Genomic DNA, 19,101 nt, shown 5'->3' with positions numbered 1-19,101 from the left:
CAGTTCTCAGGTCAGACATCAGTCCTTCTTTACACAGCAATCTACTATTCTCATATTTTTCACTTTAGTTTAGTTTAAAAAATCCACACAACTGAGATAATAGCATGTATCTTTTCTTGTTGTTTGTAGTCCTGGGGATTGAACTCAGGGCCAGGGGATTGTCACTGAGCATTTTTTTTTTTTTTTTTGCTGAAGGCTAACTCTCTACCACTTCAGCCACAGCTCTACTTCTGGCTTTGTTTGGTAGTTAATTGGAGATAGACGTCTCATGGAGTTTCAAGCCTTGGCTGACTTTGAACTGTGATCCTCAGTTCTAAGATTCTTGCTTGAGTAGCTCAGTTACAGGTGTAAGCCATGAGTGATTTGCTAGAAAATACTTTATAATTTTGTTTTATTTATTTATTTATATATTTACTTTGGGTCCTGTCATGGGCCTGAACTCTGGGCTTGGGCACTGTCCCTCAGCTCTTCAGCTCAAGGCTAGCACTCTACCACTTGAGCCACAGTGCCACTTCCGGCTTTTTTTTTCTGCTTATGTGGAACTGAGGAATTGAACCCAGGGCCTCATGCATGCAAGGCAAGAGCTCTACCACTGAGCCACCTTCCCAGCCCCTCCTTTTTTATTTTGCATACTATTCTCAGTCAGTATGCTTGTGAAACTCATTCATGTTATTGTGTATCAGTAGTGTTTTTGCCTTTTGTTGCTGCTATATTCTAATATGTCAGGGTTTATGGCCACTTCTCTATAAACGGCAACTTGAATTGTTTTCATTTTGTAGTTAAGAAGAAAGCTAGCTATGAGACTGGTGTTAGCAAAAAAGAGAAAAATTCAATAGAGAAAAATCAGTGAAATCTAAAGCTGTTTCTTTGAGACTGCCAATAAAATTTATAAGCCTTTAGTTAGACTGAGTAAAACAAAAAGAGAGAACTCAACTTATTTGGGTAAAAAAGAAAAGAAAGAAGACTACTGTCAAAGATTTCATTCAAGCTTGATAAGAAATGTATTCATTATCTTGCCCACATAATTGTAACCCCTCTGTACAGTATTTTCGCAATAAAAAGACTTCATTCAAATAAAAATCACTTGAACAAGGGACTGAAAATAAATCAGAAAACTTTGGAGAAACACAAACACACACACACACACACATACACCGTAGGAAGAACCCAGTTTTTGCAACCAGCAAGAAGGTGTATAACATGGCAGGAACTCCCAAATACCTCTCAGTCCTATCTCTTAACGTTAATGGACTGAACTCTCCAATTAAACGACATAGACTGTCTAGTTGGATTAAAAAACAAGACCCTTCTATCTGCTGCCTGCAGGAGTCACATCGTGCCCGTAAAAACAAACACATTTTCAATGTTAAAGGCTGGAACAAAATCTACCAAGCAAACGGCCCCCATAAACAGGCGGAGTTGCAATCCTAATATCAGATAAAATAGACTTCAAATTAAAATTCATGAGAAGAGATAAAGAAGGTCGCTACATACTAATTAAAGGATCTCTCCTTCAGGAGGATATTACAATTCTAAATATCTACTCACGAAACAATGGAGCACCCAAATTTATCCAAGAAACACTACTTTCCCTCAAATCCCATATATCTCCAAAGACATTAATTGTTGGGGATTTTAACACACCACTCTCCCCACTAGATAGATCAACTCGACAAAAACTCAACAGAGAAACCGCAGATCTAAACAGCTGCATAGATCAACTAGATTTAACAGATATCTACCGAACATTTCACCCAGCATCATCAGAATACACGTTTTTCTCAGCAGCACATGGAACATTTTCTAAAATAGACCACATTTTAGGCCACAAAGGAAACTTGTCTAAATTCAGAAACATTGAAGTTATACCTTGCGGTCTCTCTGACCACAAGGGAATAAAATTAGAACTCAACACCAAAAGCCACCAAAGAAAATCCGGTATCACATGGAGGCTGAACAACACACTGCTGAATCACGAGTGGGTCGTGGAAGAGATTAGAAAGGAAATTCAAATGTTCATGCTATTCAACAAAAATGAACACACAAATTACCAGCTCCTCTGGGACACAGAAAAGGCAGTACTCAGAGGCAAGTTTATAGCTTTGAGCTCCTACATCAACAAATTGGAGAGATCTGAAACCAACAATTTAATGACACATCTAAACCTCCTTGAAAAAGAGCAGCAAGATAAACCCCAATCCACTAGACTGAAAGAAATAATTAAAATTAAATCAGAATTAAATGAATTAGAATCCAAAAAAACTATAGAAAGAATCAACAAAACAAAGAGTTTGTTCTTCGAAAAAATTAACAAAATTGACAGACCCTTAGCAAATCTTATCAGAAAAAGAAGAGAACACACCTAAATAAATAAACTCAGAGATGAGAATGGAAACATCACCACGGAAACAACCAAGATTCAGAACATTATAAGGGAATACTTCTCTAAACTTTATGCTAATAAGTTTGAGAACTTGACAGAAATAGACCTCTTCCTAGCAAATATTGACATGCCAAAACTAAACCAAGATGAGTTAAACCATCTTAACAGGCCAATATAAAGCATTGAAATAGAAACCGAAATAAGAGACCTCCCAGCTAAGAAAAGTCCAGGACCAGATGGTTTTACCGCAGAATTTTATAAGGCCTTCAAAGCAGAGCTCACACCAATACTCTTCCAACTCTTCAATGAAATTGAAAGAGAAAGCTCACTACCGAACACATTCTATGAAGCCATCATAACCCTCATCCCCAAACCAGGCAGGGACTCATCAAAGAAAGAGAACTATAGATCCATTTCTTTGATGAACATTGACGCAAAACTTCTCAACAAAATTTTGGCCAATCAACTTCAACAATTCATCCAAAAAATCATACACCACGATCTAACAGGATTAATTTCAGGGATGCAAAGCTAGTTCAATATATGCAAATCAATTAATATTATTCACCACATCAACAGAAGCAAGAATAAGAACCACATGGTTATCTCAATAGATGCAGAAAAAGCATTCGACAAGATCCAACACCACTTTATGATGAAGGTTTTGGAAAAATTAGGAATCCATGGAACATTCCTCAATACAATAAAGGCTTTATATGACTAACCTACGGCCAGCATTATACTTAATGGTGAAAAACTAAAGCCATTTCCTCTTAACTCAGGAACAAGACAAGGATGCCCACTCTCTCCACTTCTCTTCAATCTAGTATTAGAATGCCTAGCTACAGCAATAAGACAAGATGCGGAAATAAAGGGGATCCAAATAGGGAAAGAAGAAATAAAACTCTCCTTCTTTGCAGATGACATGATCTTGTATTTAAAGAATCCCATAGACTCCACTCCCAAATTATTCAAGCTGATTCAAAACTTTGGCAAAGTAGGAGGTTATAAAATTAACCCCCAAAAATCAATGGCTTTTCTGTATGCCAACAATGAGAAAAGTGTGGCTGAAATTAGGAAAGCAACTCCATTTGGAATAGCCCCATAAAAAATAAAATACCTCGGAATTAACTTAACCAAAGAAGTGAAGGACCTCTATGATGAAAACTTTAAAATCTTGAAAAAAGAAATCAAAACAGAACTTAGAAAATGGCAAAACCTCCCATGCTCCTGGATTGGAAAGATTAACATCGTGAAAATGGCAATACTTCCCAAGGCTATCTACAAATTCAATGCGATAAGTATCAAAATTCCCACCTCATTCTTCAAGGAAATAGAAGAGGCAATCCTCAAATTCATATTGAACAATAAAAGACCCCGAATAGAAAAAACGCTCTTCAACGGAAAGAACAGTGCTGGAGGAATATCAATACCAAACTTCAAACTCTACTATAAAGCCATAGTAATCAAAACAGCTTGGTATTGGCATAAGAACAGACCTCAGGACCAATGGAATAGAATTGAAAACCCAGAAATGAACCTACAGACATATAGCCATCTAATCTTCGATAAGGGAGCTAAAACAATAGAATGGAAGAAAGACAGGCTCTTCAGTAAATGGTGCTGGCAAAATTTGTTAACCACTTGTAGTAAACTAAAGCTAGATCCTTATATATCACCCTGCACCAGAATCAACTCCAAATGGATCAAAGACCTCCAAGTCAAAGCAGACACTCTGAAAACATTACAGGATGGAATAGAAGAAACCCTAGGTCTCCTTGGCTCAGGCCGAAATTTTTTTAATAGAGACCCAGAAACACAACAAATCCAAGAAAGGTTGGACAAATGGGATTGCTTGAGGTTGCAGAGCTTCTGCATGGCAAAGGACATAGCTAGCAAGATCAATAGAAAGCCCAAGGATTGGGAGAAGACCTTCACTAGCCATACAACGGACAAGGTTGTCATATCAAAAATATATTTGGCACTCAAAAAATTAAATCCTCCAACAACAAATCCTCAAAGACACAACTGCCCAATAAATAAGTGGGCTAAAGACTTAAAGAGAAACTTCTCTGAAGAAGAAAGAAGGATGGCCAATAGACACATGAAGAAATGCTCAACCTCCCTAGCCATAAAAGAAATGCAAATCAAAACAACATTGAGATACCGCCTCACTCCAGTTACAATGGCAAAAATCAAGAACTCTAACAAGAACAGATGCTGGAGGGGATGTGGACAGAAGCGAACCTTACTTCATTGTTGGTGGGAATGTAAACTTGTTCAAACACTTTGGAAATCAGTATGGAGGTTCCTCAAAAGACTTCACATAGAGCTCCCCTATGATCCAGCAATCCCACTTTTGGGCATTTACCCAAATGTTAACAAACAAGACCACACTAAAGCTACCAGCCCAACTATGTTTATTGCAGCATTATTTACCATAGCTAAGACATGGAACCAACCCAGATGCTCCTCAGTAGATAAATGGATCAAGAAAATGTGGATTTATACACTATGGAAATCTATGCCTCCATCAGACAGAATGACATTGCCCCATTTGTTAGGAAATGGAAAAACTTGGAAAAAATTATATTAAGTGATGTAAGCCAAGCCCAAAGAAACATAGGTCCCATGGTTTCCCTCATTTGTAATATCTAGTATAAGTATGAGTCAAGAGTCAAGCGGAAAAGGTAAGATAATGTGATGTTAGGAAAATGAACCCTTAGATATATATTTTAATTTTCTTTTCTTTCATGCATTTGTTTCTAATGCATTTATAAGATTATCTCTTTGTTGCTTTGTATGTCCCCCCCCCCCCCCAGTATAACCCCTGCTTTCACTATATTTGATGTCAGTATAACTTGTATAGGAGATGGGGAAAAACCAGTTGTTTAATGATACAGGTGGACCTGTTGCAACAATGAGAAGTACAAGTTGTCATGTCCAAAACGAGCTTTACAGCGTAGGTGTGGGGGGGGGGAGAGGGGGGGGGAAGGAGAAGGATTGGGATTCGGGGGGAGGGGGGAGGCTGGGAAGATTTGTGAAGTGTAAACCAAAGTAGGAGGGTGCAATGCTTGGTTAGAAATGTACGCATTATCTTGCCCATGTAATTGTAACCCCTCTGTACAATATGTTCACAAATAAAATAAAATAAAATTAAAAAAAAGATTATCTCTTTGTTGCTTTGTATGTCCCTCCCCCACAGAATAACCCCTGCTTTCACTATATTTGATGTCAGTATAACTTGTGAAGGAGATAGGGAAAAGCAAGTCGTTTAAGGATACAGGTAGACCTTTTGCAACAATGAGAAGTACAAGTTGTCATGTTGAAATGTAGCTTTACAAAGTTGGGGCGGGGGTGGGGTAGAAGGCGGGGGCGTGTGATGGGAAGGGATGTGAAGGGTAAACAAAATAGGAGGCTCCAATGCTTGATAAGAAATGTACACATTATCCTGCCCATGTAATTGTAACCCCTCTGTACAGTATGTTCACAAAAAATAAATAAAATAAAAAAGAATTGTATTCATTATCTTGCCTGTATAATTGTAATTGTACAGTATTTTCAAAATAAAAAAGAAATAAAAATTAAAAAAAGATATTTATGATTCTTATCGCTCTTTCAGGGCATCTAATTATACTCCCTAGTTAATGTCAAACAAAGGTAGTAAGTCTATGCATGGAGAACAAGATAGAAATGAATAAATTGACCACTAGAGAATTGGTAGCATCTTGGAAGATCACTTTTGTTATGAGAATTGAGTTTTCCAATATTCACTGAAGAACCTGAAATGCTCCATGATGCTTTTGCATTCATACTTGAATCTCCAGCTTCACTGGGGATTTAATCCCAAAGGAGAACAGAAAACATATTTCAAGGTATATGATCACTGTGACTTTGTGCTGCTACTCAAAGCTGAATGTGTTCTAATTCCAAGAGGTAGGAGTTTGGTTTGCGTTAAGATTTTTGCCTCTTGAGTCTCACTTACTTAACTATAAGACAGAAACTCACATGATCTTAGCACTACCCAAAGTCACACTCTGAGAAAATGCTAGCTTTGAGATGCTTAGGATTGTGTTGATACTTAAAATGAATTTGGAGGTTTACATGTAAAGGTATACAAATCTTTTCTGAAACACTTATGTTTTTATACATCTGAGTTTTTAAGGGTCAACATGGTGGACAGAAAGTTTAGTACATACATTCTGCAGGTTTAGAGATTAGGATCAATACAGACAATATCTCAGAGATCCTTTTTAAATTTTTTAGTTTGTACTTTATACAAATATATATCATTTTCAAAGTGACTTTACTTCATGTTAAAATTTCCAGTGAAAATAATTGTTACAGTAGAAAGTTATTTGTTTCATATGAATGAACATGTTTTATATTGGTTGATATTAAGGGATTTATTTGTATAGTGATTGCATTAGCAATTCAATATATTTGCGAAAACATTATTACTTGTTTCAAATATATAAAAGTATCCAAAAAACTTGACCAGTTGGTGAAATAATAAGTAACCTCCTTTATAGCACTAATATAGAACATATATCTGGTATCAGGAATTTTGTATGACTTCTAAAAAAGAGTTTTATTTAACTGATGGTTATCTTGAAATGTAAAACAATCTGAGCAACTCTATCACATGTTAGCATTAAGAAGATTACAGAAATCTGTTTTACATTCATTGCTGGGTGTATTGGACTTGGTGCTTACTATAATTTAATTTTATTATTGCATAGTAACAAAGAAAGCTATATATTTGTAACTGGCAATTATCCAAATACAAACTATGTAAATAGTTTGTATAAGTAAATAGTTTGAGTATGTAACTTCCTGCGTAATTATAAGCAAGTTACATAGTCTTCTCTAAACACTTCTAACTCAATTCTATATGATAAAGAATATAATATTAGCTGGGTAACAGTGGTTCAGGACTGTAATCCTAGCTACTCAGGAGGATGAGATCTGAGGCTCAAGATTCACAGTCAGCCCAAGCAGCAAAGTCCATGAGATTATTGTCCCCACTAATGCACCAAAAAGCTGGAGGTAGAGCTGTGACTTATTTGATAGAGCACTTGAAGGCTCTGGGACATTGGCCAGGACTCATATACCTATGCAAAATATCATTTTTGTAACATGTAATACACTATATGCATAACACATACTTCAATAGGTATGTAATTCTTAGCTGCACATTAAGCATTTAGCCAGCATATATATATATAAATATAAATATAAATAAATAAATAAATAAATAAATAAATAAATATATATATATATATATACCAACTATAAATATATCTCAACTGCTCTCTGAGCTTGTCATACAATAACCTATTTATGTTCTTTCCTATCAGTGTAATCAATCTTCCTTTGTTTAGCAGTTTTGAATTTTTATTTTCCTTTAAAACCATACATTTTATAGATTTAAGAAAACGCAAATATCAAGGGAAAGAAAGAAGATAAATAGAAATTTGAGGGTGGTTTTGCTAAAATAAATTTTAAAATTATAAATGGTATCCTCTTCCAATGCATATGTGTACTGGTACTTGAATATGATTATGATGACATTCAGTATGCACTAAGATAAATGAAACCAATATGTTTATAAATTTTTCCTATAATCTATTCTTCCTAGATTTGTTCTGGGAGCAGCCCTATTGTCTGATGGATTCCCTGGTGGATGGGAACCACACCACAGTGACAGAGTTCATTCTATTGGGCTTAACACGAGATCCAGTCCTTCGAGTCATCCTCTTCATCATCATTCTGTGCATCTACCTGGTGACCATAGCTGGAAATCTCTGCACAATCCTTCTCATCAGAGTCTCCACTCAGCTCCACCACCCCATGTACTTTTTCCTCAGCAATTTAGCTTTTGTGGATATGGCGTTTTCATCTACTGTCACACCCAACATGTTAGTTAACTTTCTGGTGGACAAAAATATGATCACCTACCATGGATGTGGCATCCAGATGTGTACAGCTTTCCTCTTTGGGGCAGTTGAGTGCTGTCTTCTGGCTGCCATGGCCTATGATCGCTTTGTGGCCATCTGCAACCCACTGCTGTATTCAACCAAAATGTCCACACAAGTTTGTTTCCAGTTACTTATAGTAGCTTACATAGGTGGTTGTTTTAATGCTTCATGCTTTGCTATTACTTTCTTTTCTTTAGTGTTCTGTGGGTCAAACATAGTTAATCATTTCTTCTGTGATTTTTCTCCTCTGCGTGAAATTGCTTGTTCTGAAGATAGTGCCCTCATACTTCTTTCCACATTTACTGCTGCCTCCATCCTTGTGGTCACAGTGACTGTCATAGCTATCTCCTACATCTACATCCTCATCACCATCCTGAAGATGTGCTCCACAGAGGGCCGCCAGAAGGCCTTCTCCACCTGCACCTCCCACCTCACTGCAGTTGCTCTGTACTATGGGACAGTTATGTTTATTTATCTGATGCCCAAATCTAGCTACTCCACTGACCAGAACAAGGTGATATCTGTGTTCTACATGGTGGTGATCCCCATGTTGAACCCCCTCATCTACAGTCTCAGGAATAATGAGATCAAAGGGGCTCTGAAGAGAGAGCTTTGGAGGAAAGTGTTTTCTTAGTCAGGCTTGGTATTTTCTAATCTTCATTATAGAAATAATAGCTATACCTAAAAGTAAACTGACATTCTGTAATGGTCCTCTAATCATTGATACATAATTACCTATTGGGCTATTTTTAGTAAGCATAGTTCATTTTGAGATCATGTACCAACTAAGAGGTTTGATGTGATGTTATGAAATCTCACTGAGTTTATGATTAAGAATATGAACTCTTGTTGGAAAACAAAATTTGCTAAAAATTATTTCAAAGTTTTCACACCCAAAAAAGTGTTTACTGGAATGTGTTAGTTTGGATGTTAAGCTCCTTGATTTTATGGTCATAAAATTACTTAATTTCAATTCTTTCTCTGATTTTGGGAGGTGGTTGAAATGATGAGGGAGTAAGAAGGGGATCTTTAACACACTGATTAAAACATTCTCCCTGCTGAGCTATAGTGACACAGATATTTTTCCTTTTAATGTTCTTCCACGTGTCTTGTAAGGTTTCTTCATTCCTCTTTGTTCCTTTTTTTGTGTTTTATGTGGACCGTTGTATTCTGTTTTAAAAATGTTATTTTATTGGAGAGATGCTGTACAGAGGGGTTATTACGGTTACATGACTGAAGTCCATTTCTTGTTGATTGTTACCCACTCATCTGTTGTTCTCCCACTATCCCTTCCCTCTCCTTACTCCTGCCCCCCCCAAGTTGTAAAGTTTATTTCCAACATGGTGACTTGTGAATATCATTTTTGCCATGGATTATCCTTTGTATTTCTTTTCTCATTTTGTTATTTTCTTTTCCTTCCCAAATCAGATAAATGTATATATGAAATGGAAGGTACCAGAATCAAAGACAGAGGTTTCCATGAAAAAAAAAATGAAATAAGGAAAAGAAACAGCAAAATGCTGATATAAGGATACAGGTTAACCTATGGTAACAATGAGATGTATAAGACACTATGTTGCAAATGAACTTTACAATTTGTGGGTAGGAAGAGGGGAGTTGGGAAGGTGGGGAGGGAAGGGACGGTAGGGGAAAAAGAAAGGAAGAGGTTGAAATGCTGCATAAGAAATGTACTCATTTGGTAGTGGAGACTATGGCCATGCTGTGAACGCTTTGAGAGGTGCCCGGCACTTTATAGTCTGTGAGAAATCTAATTTCAGCCACCACAAGTCTTGCCACAGGCATATGGTGGAGGCCCACTATCACAATTACAAGGTGTCATTTCTCATTCTGGAATGTGGGATACTAACAAAACACCTGAAAAGCATGGTCATGGAAACTCAACCCTATTACTCTGATGATTTTACCTCTTCATGAATTAATTACACCTGAATTCATCAACACTTTTATAAGGAAAGGTTCCTGCTATGCACTGACATTCAATATACATATTGATGAAGATACTGTTGGTCTGCTACCCAATGGAAAGTTGATTTTATCCCTGGATAAAGACACTTATGGGAGTTGCGGGAAGAGGGCGGAGGAGAAGCTGGAATCTGAACAAGCTCTCGCATAGAAAGCAGCTTTAGAGTTCCAGTGAACAGTCCTAAGCCAGAGAATCACACCAAGTGTGCCATCACAGGACAGAGAGTTAGACAAGAGAGGGGAAGCCAAGGCAAAAAGAAGCACCCGAGTGGTCGCCAGCAGCCGCCACGGCGGCGGCGGCGGCGGCAGGGTCGCAAGCGGCAGAGTCCACAGCCGGGGGCCATACCTGAGCGCTCACACAGAGAGTCCGGGACGAAGGAGCCAGACGCAGCGGGCGAGCGGATTCTATTCAACACCAGCAAGAACCAACGAAGAGCGGACATCTTCACCCTGCAGCTTGCAGACCAGAGACGACCCAGGATCCAAGACTCGGCACCAGAGACGACCCAGGATCCAAGACTCGGCGTGAGTACAAGCCCGACATCCTCACTCCTCAGGGAGCAGAGGAAGGAAGGCCACCCCTCCCCCCCCCCAGCACCGGTGATCTCCATCTTGGATACCGACAAAGCTCGGAGTTGCTGCTAGCTCCAGCTCAGGCCTTGGAATAAAATGAGTCATTTAGCAGGTCACAAGAACTTAACGCCGAAGTGACCTGCCAGACTCAGCTCCATCCAGGGAAAAGTCACCCAGCTCAGGCGCCAGCCTAGCCTCACTGGGTAACCAGAGCCAGAGGCTGCCCCTCCCTCTAGCAGCCACCACAATCAATTGAAAAACAGAAACCCTGAGAATGGCTCCAGGCTGGGCGCTGTGAGCTTTATCACAAAATAGCCCCAGGGAAAAGCTACTGTTTGTTGAAAGGCCTCAACTCTACTCAGAACCTAGCCTCATCACCACATCCCCCTCTTTTGTGACTCTCAAAGCAGACCACCCTCCCAGAAAACTAACCTGGGAGGGGGATCTCAAAATCTTGGGTAAAGCAGAGCATTTTTCTGCCTCTTCCAACCAACCGACTTAAGAAACCAATCAAGCCACAGGACCTCAAGCTGACCAGAGACTCCAACAAGAGACTGGTTGCAGACAAAAGGGAGATACAGGATTCTTCCCACTCCTCCCCCCCCCCAAAAAAAAAAATCAAAAGACTTTTTTTTTTTTTTTCCTTCTTCTTCTTCTTTTTTTCTTTTTTTTTTTTGCTTGTTTTTTGTTTTTTGTTACCTTATATATATATATATATATATGTATATAAATTTTTTTCCCTTCTAAAACTTTTATTAATCTTTAATTTTTGCCTCTTCTGAAAAAATAATTGTTTTCCAGTAACTTTTTTTTTTCTCATCTTATAATTTTTATTTCAGAATTACGTGAATGAGTTTTCCTTTCTTTTCTTGTCTTCTTTCTCTTTTTCTTTCTTTCTTAATTATCTTTTAGTTTTTTATCTAGCTCTACTGAACTTCTGATCTTTTCTTCTCCCTTAAAGCTTTTCACATCTCCTCTATGTCCCTCCCCTTCTCTGAACATATTCACATTCCTCTCTAAATAGACGGTCTTTTAACCTCTATAATAACATTAATTTTTACGTTTCTATTCTTTTTCTGGTCTCTCTTTATTCCCCTTTCCGTCTCTTCTTTTTCTCTCTCTCTCTACTTGCATCCTACCCAACCCATTTCCTGCACTGTGATTAGGACATAGTTAACTCTCCCTGTGCCTCCCCACACCAATCTATTCCTATTTTTTACCTACATCTCTCACTAATCCTAATAATTTCTGGTTTTCCAAATTCTTTTCTGCGGTTCGAAGTCCTTTAACATATAGTCATTTGATGTTGAATAGATGTATCTGTTGAACTAGATTGTATCTGTAGACTATTGACTGTACAAATGCAAACTTTGGTTGATGGTTGCCTTAAGATAGTGTTCTAGCACAAAACTGGTGCAATCTTTATCTCAAATGGGCCGAGTAAGCCGGAAAAACACAAGAAAAATGGCAAATTCGGGTATCTCAATTCCCAACCTTGATAATCAGGGATTAGAACAGATAAAGAATAATCCAGAGGAGAGTTCCCAAATAGCTCTACAAACACTAATAGCAAACATGATAAATGAGAAGTTTGACAATGTACAAAGGACTCTGTATGAGCGTGATAGGGAGAGAGAGGAGGCATCCCAGAAGTTTATACAGGAATATCATAAGCGTGAGGAAGCTTCTCAAAAACTGATACAGGATTTGCGTGAACAACTTGAGAATACTCAAAGAGAAAGGGAGGAATGGCGTGAGCAGGCAGAGAACACTCAAAGAGAACTGCAGGAATCCCACAGAAGGGAGGAAACTAATCAAAGAGTAATTCACGAATTAAGAGACCAGGTAGAGAATACACAAAGATCACTAAAGACATTCATGGAATCCATTAACAAAGAGCTGAAGGAAGTCAGGGAGACCACAAAGGGAATGCTGAATGGAACCCAACAGAAGGAATGGGAGTCCAAAGAAACCATAACCAATCAACTAAGTGATTTGAGAACAAACACTGAACACCAAATTAAGGAAGTAAAGAAAATCATACAAGACCTAAAACAGAGCTTCAACAAAGAACTTGAAGCCATCAAAGCTGACCAATTAGAAGGAAAAGAGATAAAAAACAAAGTAGAGAGTCTTGACAGCAGGTTAGACCATGCAGAAGATCGAATCTCAGGGATTGAAGACAGCCTAGATATTATAGAGAAAGAACATACAACCATCCAAGACAAGTCCAAGAAATATGATAGGTCTATCCAACACCTGGAGGACACCATCAGAAGGCCCAATTTAAGGATAATGGGTGTAGCGGAGCACCTAGAAACAGAAGTTAATGGTCTAGGAAATTTGTTTAACAGGATCCTAGCAGAGAACTTCCCAAACATACAAAAAGATAGGCCTATTCAGATACAAGAAGCTTTTAGAACCCCAAATAGACCAGACCAGAATAGGACATCCCACCGTCACATTATAATCCACACAGGATCAACCCAGACCAAGGAAAAGATCCTTAAAGCTGTCAAGGAGAAAAGGTTCATCACCTATAAAGGGAAACCAATTAGAATTACCTCAGATTTCTCAGCAGAGACAATCAAAGCAAGAAGAGCCTGGAATGACATATGCCATGCCCTAAAAACAAACAACTATCAACCAAGAATACTGTACCCAGCTAAACTCTCCTTCATAACTGAAGGCCAAATAAAAACCTTCCATAGCAAAGAAAAATTGAAACAATACATCTCCACCAAACCAGCCCTGCAAAAGATTCTTAAAGATGTCCTACACATAGAAAACCAACAAGAACGCAACAAAGGCCAAGAAACTGCACACAAACTGAGAATCCAAGAACCTTAGGAAGAACCCAGTTTTCACAGCCCCCAAGAAGGTGGATAACATGGCAGGAACTCCCAAATACCTCTCAGTCCTATCTCTTAACGTTAACGGACTGAACTCTCCAATTAAGCGACATAGACTGTCTAGTTGGATTAAAAAACAAGACCCTTCTATCTGCTGCCTGCAGGAGTCACATCTTGCCCGTAAAAACAAACATATTTTCAAGGTTAAAGGCTGGAACAAAATCTACCAAGCAAACGGCCCTCATAAACAGGCGGGAGTTGCAATCCTAATATCAGATAAAATAGACTTCAAATTAAAATTCGTGAGAAGAGATAAAGAAGGTCGCTACATATTAATTAAAGGATCTCTCCTCCAGGAGGATATTACAATTCTAAATATCTATTCGCCAAACAATGGAGCACCCAAATTTATCAAAGAAACACTACTTTCCCTCAAATCCCAGATAGATCCAAAGACATTAATCGTTGGGGATTTTAACACACCACTCTCCCCACTAGATAGATCAACTCGGCAAAAACTCAACAGAGAAACCGCAGATCTAAACAGCTGCATAGATCAACTAGACTTAACAGACATTTACCGAACATTTCACCCAGCAGCATCAGAATACACGTTCTTCTCAGCAGCACATGGAACGTTTTCTAAAATAGACCACATTTTAGGCCACAAAGCAAACTTGTCTAAATTCAGAAACATTGAAGTTACACCTTGCATTCTCTCTGACCACAAGGGAATAAAATTAGAACTCAACACCAAAAGCCACCAAAGAAAGTCCGGTATCACATGGAGGCTGAACAACACACTGCTGAATCATGAGTGGGTCATGGAAGAGATTAGAAAGGAAATTCAAATGTTCATGCTATTCACCAAAAATGAACACACAAATTACCAGCTCCTCTGGGACACAGAAAAGGCAGTACTCAGAGGCAAGTTTATAGCTCTGAGCTCCTACATCAACAAATTGGAGAGATCGGAAACTAACAATTTAATGACACATCTAAACCTCCTTGAAAAAGAGCAGCAAGATAAACCCCAATCCAATAGACGGAAAGAAATAATCAAAATTAAATCAGAATTAAATGAATTAGAATCCAAAAAAACTATAGAAAGAATCAACAAAACAAAGAGTTGGTTCTTCGAAAAACTTAACAAAATTGACAGACCCTTAGCAAACCTTATCAGAAAAAGGAGAGAGCACACCCAAATTAATAAACTCAGAGATGAGAATGGAAACATCACCACGGAAACAACCAAGATTCAGAACATTATAAGGGAATACTTCTCTAAACTTTATGCTAATAAGTTTGAGAACTTGACAGAAATGGACCTTTTCCTAGCAAATATTGACATGCCAAAACTAAACCAAGATGAGTTAAACCAGCTTAACAGGCCCATATCAACCATTGAAATAGAAACAGCAATAAGAGACCTCCCAGCTAAGAAAAGTCCAGGACCAGATGGTTTTACAGCGGAATTTTACAAGGCCTTCAAAGCAGAGCTCACACCAATACTCCTCCAACTCTTCAATGAAATTGAAAGAGAAAGCTCATTACCGAACACATTCTATGAAGCCATCATAACCCTCATCCCAAAACCAGGCAGGGACTCATCAAAGAAAGAAAACTATAGACCCATTTCTTTGATGAACATTGATGCAAAACTTCTCAACAAAATTTTGGCCAATCGACTTCAACAATTCATCCAAAAAATCATACACCATGATCAAACAGGATTCATTTCAGGGATGCAAAGCTGGTTCAATATACGTAAATCAATTAATATTATTCATCACATCAACAGGAGCAAGAATAAGAACCACATGGTTATCTCAATAGATGCAGAAAAAGCATTTGACAAGATCCAACACCCCTTTATGATGAAGGTTCTGGAAAAATTAGGAATCCATGGAACATTCCTCAATACAATAAAGGCTGTATATGACAAACCTACAGCCAGCATTATACTCAATGGTGAAAAACTAAAGCCATTTCCTCTTAACTCAGGAACAAGACAAGGATGCCCACTCTCTCCACTTCTCTTCAATCTAGTATTAGAATGCCTAGCTACAGCAATAAGGCAAGATGCAGACATAAAGGGGATCCAAATAGAGAAAGAAGAAATAAAACTTTCCCTCTTTGCAGATGACATGATCTTGTATTTAAAGAATCCCATAGACTCCACTCCCAAATTACTCAAGCTGATTCAAAACTTTGGCAAAGTAGCAGGATATAAAATTAACCCCCAAAAATCAATGGCTTTTCTATATGCCAACAATGAGAAAAGTGTGGCTGAAATTAGGAAAGCAACTCCATTTGTAATAGCCCCACAAAAAATAAAATACCTAGGAATTAACTTAACCAAAGAAGTGAAGGACCTCTATGATGAAAACTTTAAAATCTTGAAAAAGGAAATCAACACAGAACTTAAAAAATGGCAAAACCTCCCATGCTCCTGGATTGGCAAGATTAACATCGTGAAAATGGCAATACTTCCCAAGGCTATCTACAAATTCAACGCGATACCTATCAAAATTCCACCCTCATTCTTCAAGGAAATAGAGGAGGCAATCCAAAAAATTCATATGGAACAATAAAAGACCCCGAATAGCAAAAACGCTCCTCAACGGAAAGAACACTGCTGGAGGAATATCAATACCAAATTTCAAACTCTACTATAAAGCCATAGTAATCAAAACAGCTTGGTATTGGCATAAGAACAGACCTCAGGACCAATGGAATAGAATTGAAAACCCAGAAATGAACCTACAGACCTATAGCCATCTAATCTTCGATAAGGAAGCTAAAACAATAGAATGGAAGAAAGACAGCCTCTTCAGTAAATTGGTTAACTACATGTAGAAAACTAAAGCTAGATCCTTATATATCACCCTGCACCAGAATCAACTCCAAATGGATCAAAGACCTTGAACTCAAAGCAGACACTCTGAAAACATTACAGGATGGAATAGGAGAAACCCTAGGTCTCCTTGGCTCAGGTCGAAATTTTCTGAATAGAGACCCGGAAGCACAACAAATCAAAGAAAGGTTGGACAAATGGGATTGCATAAGATTGCAGAGCTTCTGCAGGGCAAATGACATAGCTGGCAAGATCAATAGAAAGCCCACCGATTGGGAGAAGATCTTTACTAGCCATACAACGGACAAGGGTCTCATATCTAAAATATACTTGGAACTCAAAAAATTAAACCACCCAACAACAAATCCTCAAAGAAACAACTGCCCAATAAATAAGTGGGCAAAAGACTTAAAGAGAAGCTTCTCTGAAGAAGAAAGAAGGATGGCCAATAGACACATGAAGAAATGTTCAACATCCCTAGCCATAAAAGAAATGCAAATCAAAACAACATTGAGATATCACCTCACTCCAGTTAGAACAGCAAAAATCAAGAACTCTAATAACAACAGATGCTGGAGGGGATGTGGACAGAAAGGAACCTTACTTCATTGTTGGTGGGAATGTAAACTTGTTCAACCACTTTGGAAAGCAGTATGGAGGTTCCTCAAAAGACTTCACATAGATCTCCCCTATGATCCAGCAATCCCACTTTTGGGCATTTACCCAAATGTTTACAAACAAGACCACACTAAAGCTACCAGCACAACTATGTTTATTGCAGCACTATTTACCATAGCTAAGATATGGAACCAACCCAGATGCCCCTCAGTAGATGAATGGATCAAGAAAATGTGGTATATATACACAATGGAATTCTATGCCTCCATCAGAAAGAATGACATTTCCCCATTTGTTAGGAAATGGAAAGGTTTGGAAAAAATTATATTAAGTGAAGTAAGCCAGGCCCAAAGAAGCATAGGTCCCATGGTTTCCCTTATTTGCAATATCTAGTATAGGTATGAGTCAAGCGGAAAAGGCCAGATATTGTGATGTTAGGAAAATGAACCCTTAAATATGTATTTTAATGTTTTTGTTTCTTTCATGCATGTGTTTCTAATGCATTTATAAGATTATTTCTTTGTTGCTTTGTATGTCCCTCCCCCACAGTGTAACCCCCGCTTTCACTATATTTGATGTCAGTATAACATGTGGAGGAGATGGGGACAAACAAGTCGTTTAAGGATTCAGGGGGACCTGTTGCAACAATGAGAAGTACAAAATGTCATGTCAAAACCAGCTTTACAATTTCGGTGTGGGGGGGGAGGGGGGTATAATTGGGTGGGGGGAGGGGGGTAAAATTGGGTGGGGGGAGGGGGGAGGCGGGGAAGGGAAGTGAAGGGTAAACAAAGGAGGAGGCTGCAATGCTTGGTAAGAAATGTATGCATTATCCTGCCCATGTAATTGTAACCCCTCTGTACAGTATGTTCTCAAATAAAATAAAATACAATTAAAAAAAAAAAAAAGACACTTATGAAGAAACTGGACTTCAAGGTCATCCCTCTCAGTATTCTGGCAGAAAAATCAGGAAGTTCATTGTTTCCATTGCTTTGATGGATTCATCCCTTATGTTGGAGTCTAAGAAGTATAAAAGAATATGCTGGTCCTTTAAAGAAAAGAAGCCTTTGAAGTTTGATTTCCTTTTGGCTTGGCATTCTACAGGTGCAATAGAAACAACAATGATGTCATAGTTTTCCAAATACCAAATTCAGAAACATCACCCTAAAGTAGAACTGAGCATAGTGAATGATTTGAAGTGCCCAGTGTCCTGTTATCGTTCTAGATGCATAAAGTATAAGCTTTATACATTTCTTAGAATTTACTGTAGGAACATTGTGAAGAAATGTAGAGTTTTATTTATTGTTATATCTCTGATTTTACATCATTTTATATTGGCTTTCATGACCTTATTCAATACCTGAGACTTCATTATAACCTTGAATAAAGATGGTGAAGGTGAAATTCTCTAAGGTTTCTCCAAGCAAATATGAAAATAATTGAATAGTTTACCATGTGGATGCTCTTTAATAGCACTTTTTTTCTTATTTTTTCTTTTCCTTGATTCATTTGTGATTTTCCCTTCTTTTGTATTCTGTTTTTTCCATTAACATTTTAGTCATGTCTTTACAATATTTTTAAACCAATTGATTTAAATATTATATGCTATTAAATATCACATTTTAGGTAGAATTCGGTATATGCTAGTCTATTGAAAATATAAAGCTCTTTTATTATATTTTCCTCATTCTAACTTTATAACCTTGCTTTTATTTCATACAAGGCAACATCATACATTTATTTATTTATTTATTTTTAGAATCCAACTGGACTTTAGTTGACACAGAATGCAGAATCACTGTAAAATGAAAAGACAAAGGAGAAAAGACAGCATTCCAGCTAATGCATAATTAAGTA

General features: G+C 37.9%; 1 protein-coding gene and 1 pseudogene across 1 annotated transcript; both read left to right on the top strand.

The window, feature by feature from the left end:
* The first annotated feature begins 7,028 nt into the window (after nucleotides 1–7,028).
* LOC138836636 (ribonuclease P protein subunit p40-like) lies at nucleotides 7,029–19,025 on the top strand (annotated as a pseudogene).
* On the top strand, nucleotides 8,054–8,998 carry LOC138836295 (olfactory receptor 5P76-like). The gene has a single exon (XM_070034787.1). It carries the CDS (start codon nucleotides 8,054–8,056, stop codon nucleotides 8,996–8,998), a length of 945 nt encoding a protein of 314 aa, XP_069890888.1.
* Nucleotides 19,026–19,101: the final 76 nt, after the last annotated feature.

The sequence above is a fragment of the Dipodomys merriami genome, unplaced genomic scaffold (assembly GCF_024711535.1).
Source record: "Dipodomys merriami isolate MVZ:Mamm:240054 unplaced genomic scaffold, mDipMer1.0.p SCAF_25, whole genome shotgun sequence".
NCBI classification, from domain to species: Eukaryota; Metazoa; Chordata; class Mammalia; order Rodentia; family Heteromyidae; genus Dipodomys; species Dipodomys merriami.
Note: the sequence above shows the minus strand (reverse complement) of the source record. Positions and strands in the feature narration are given on the sequence as shown.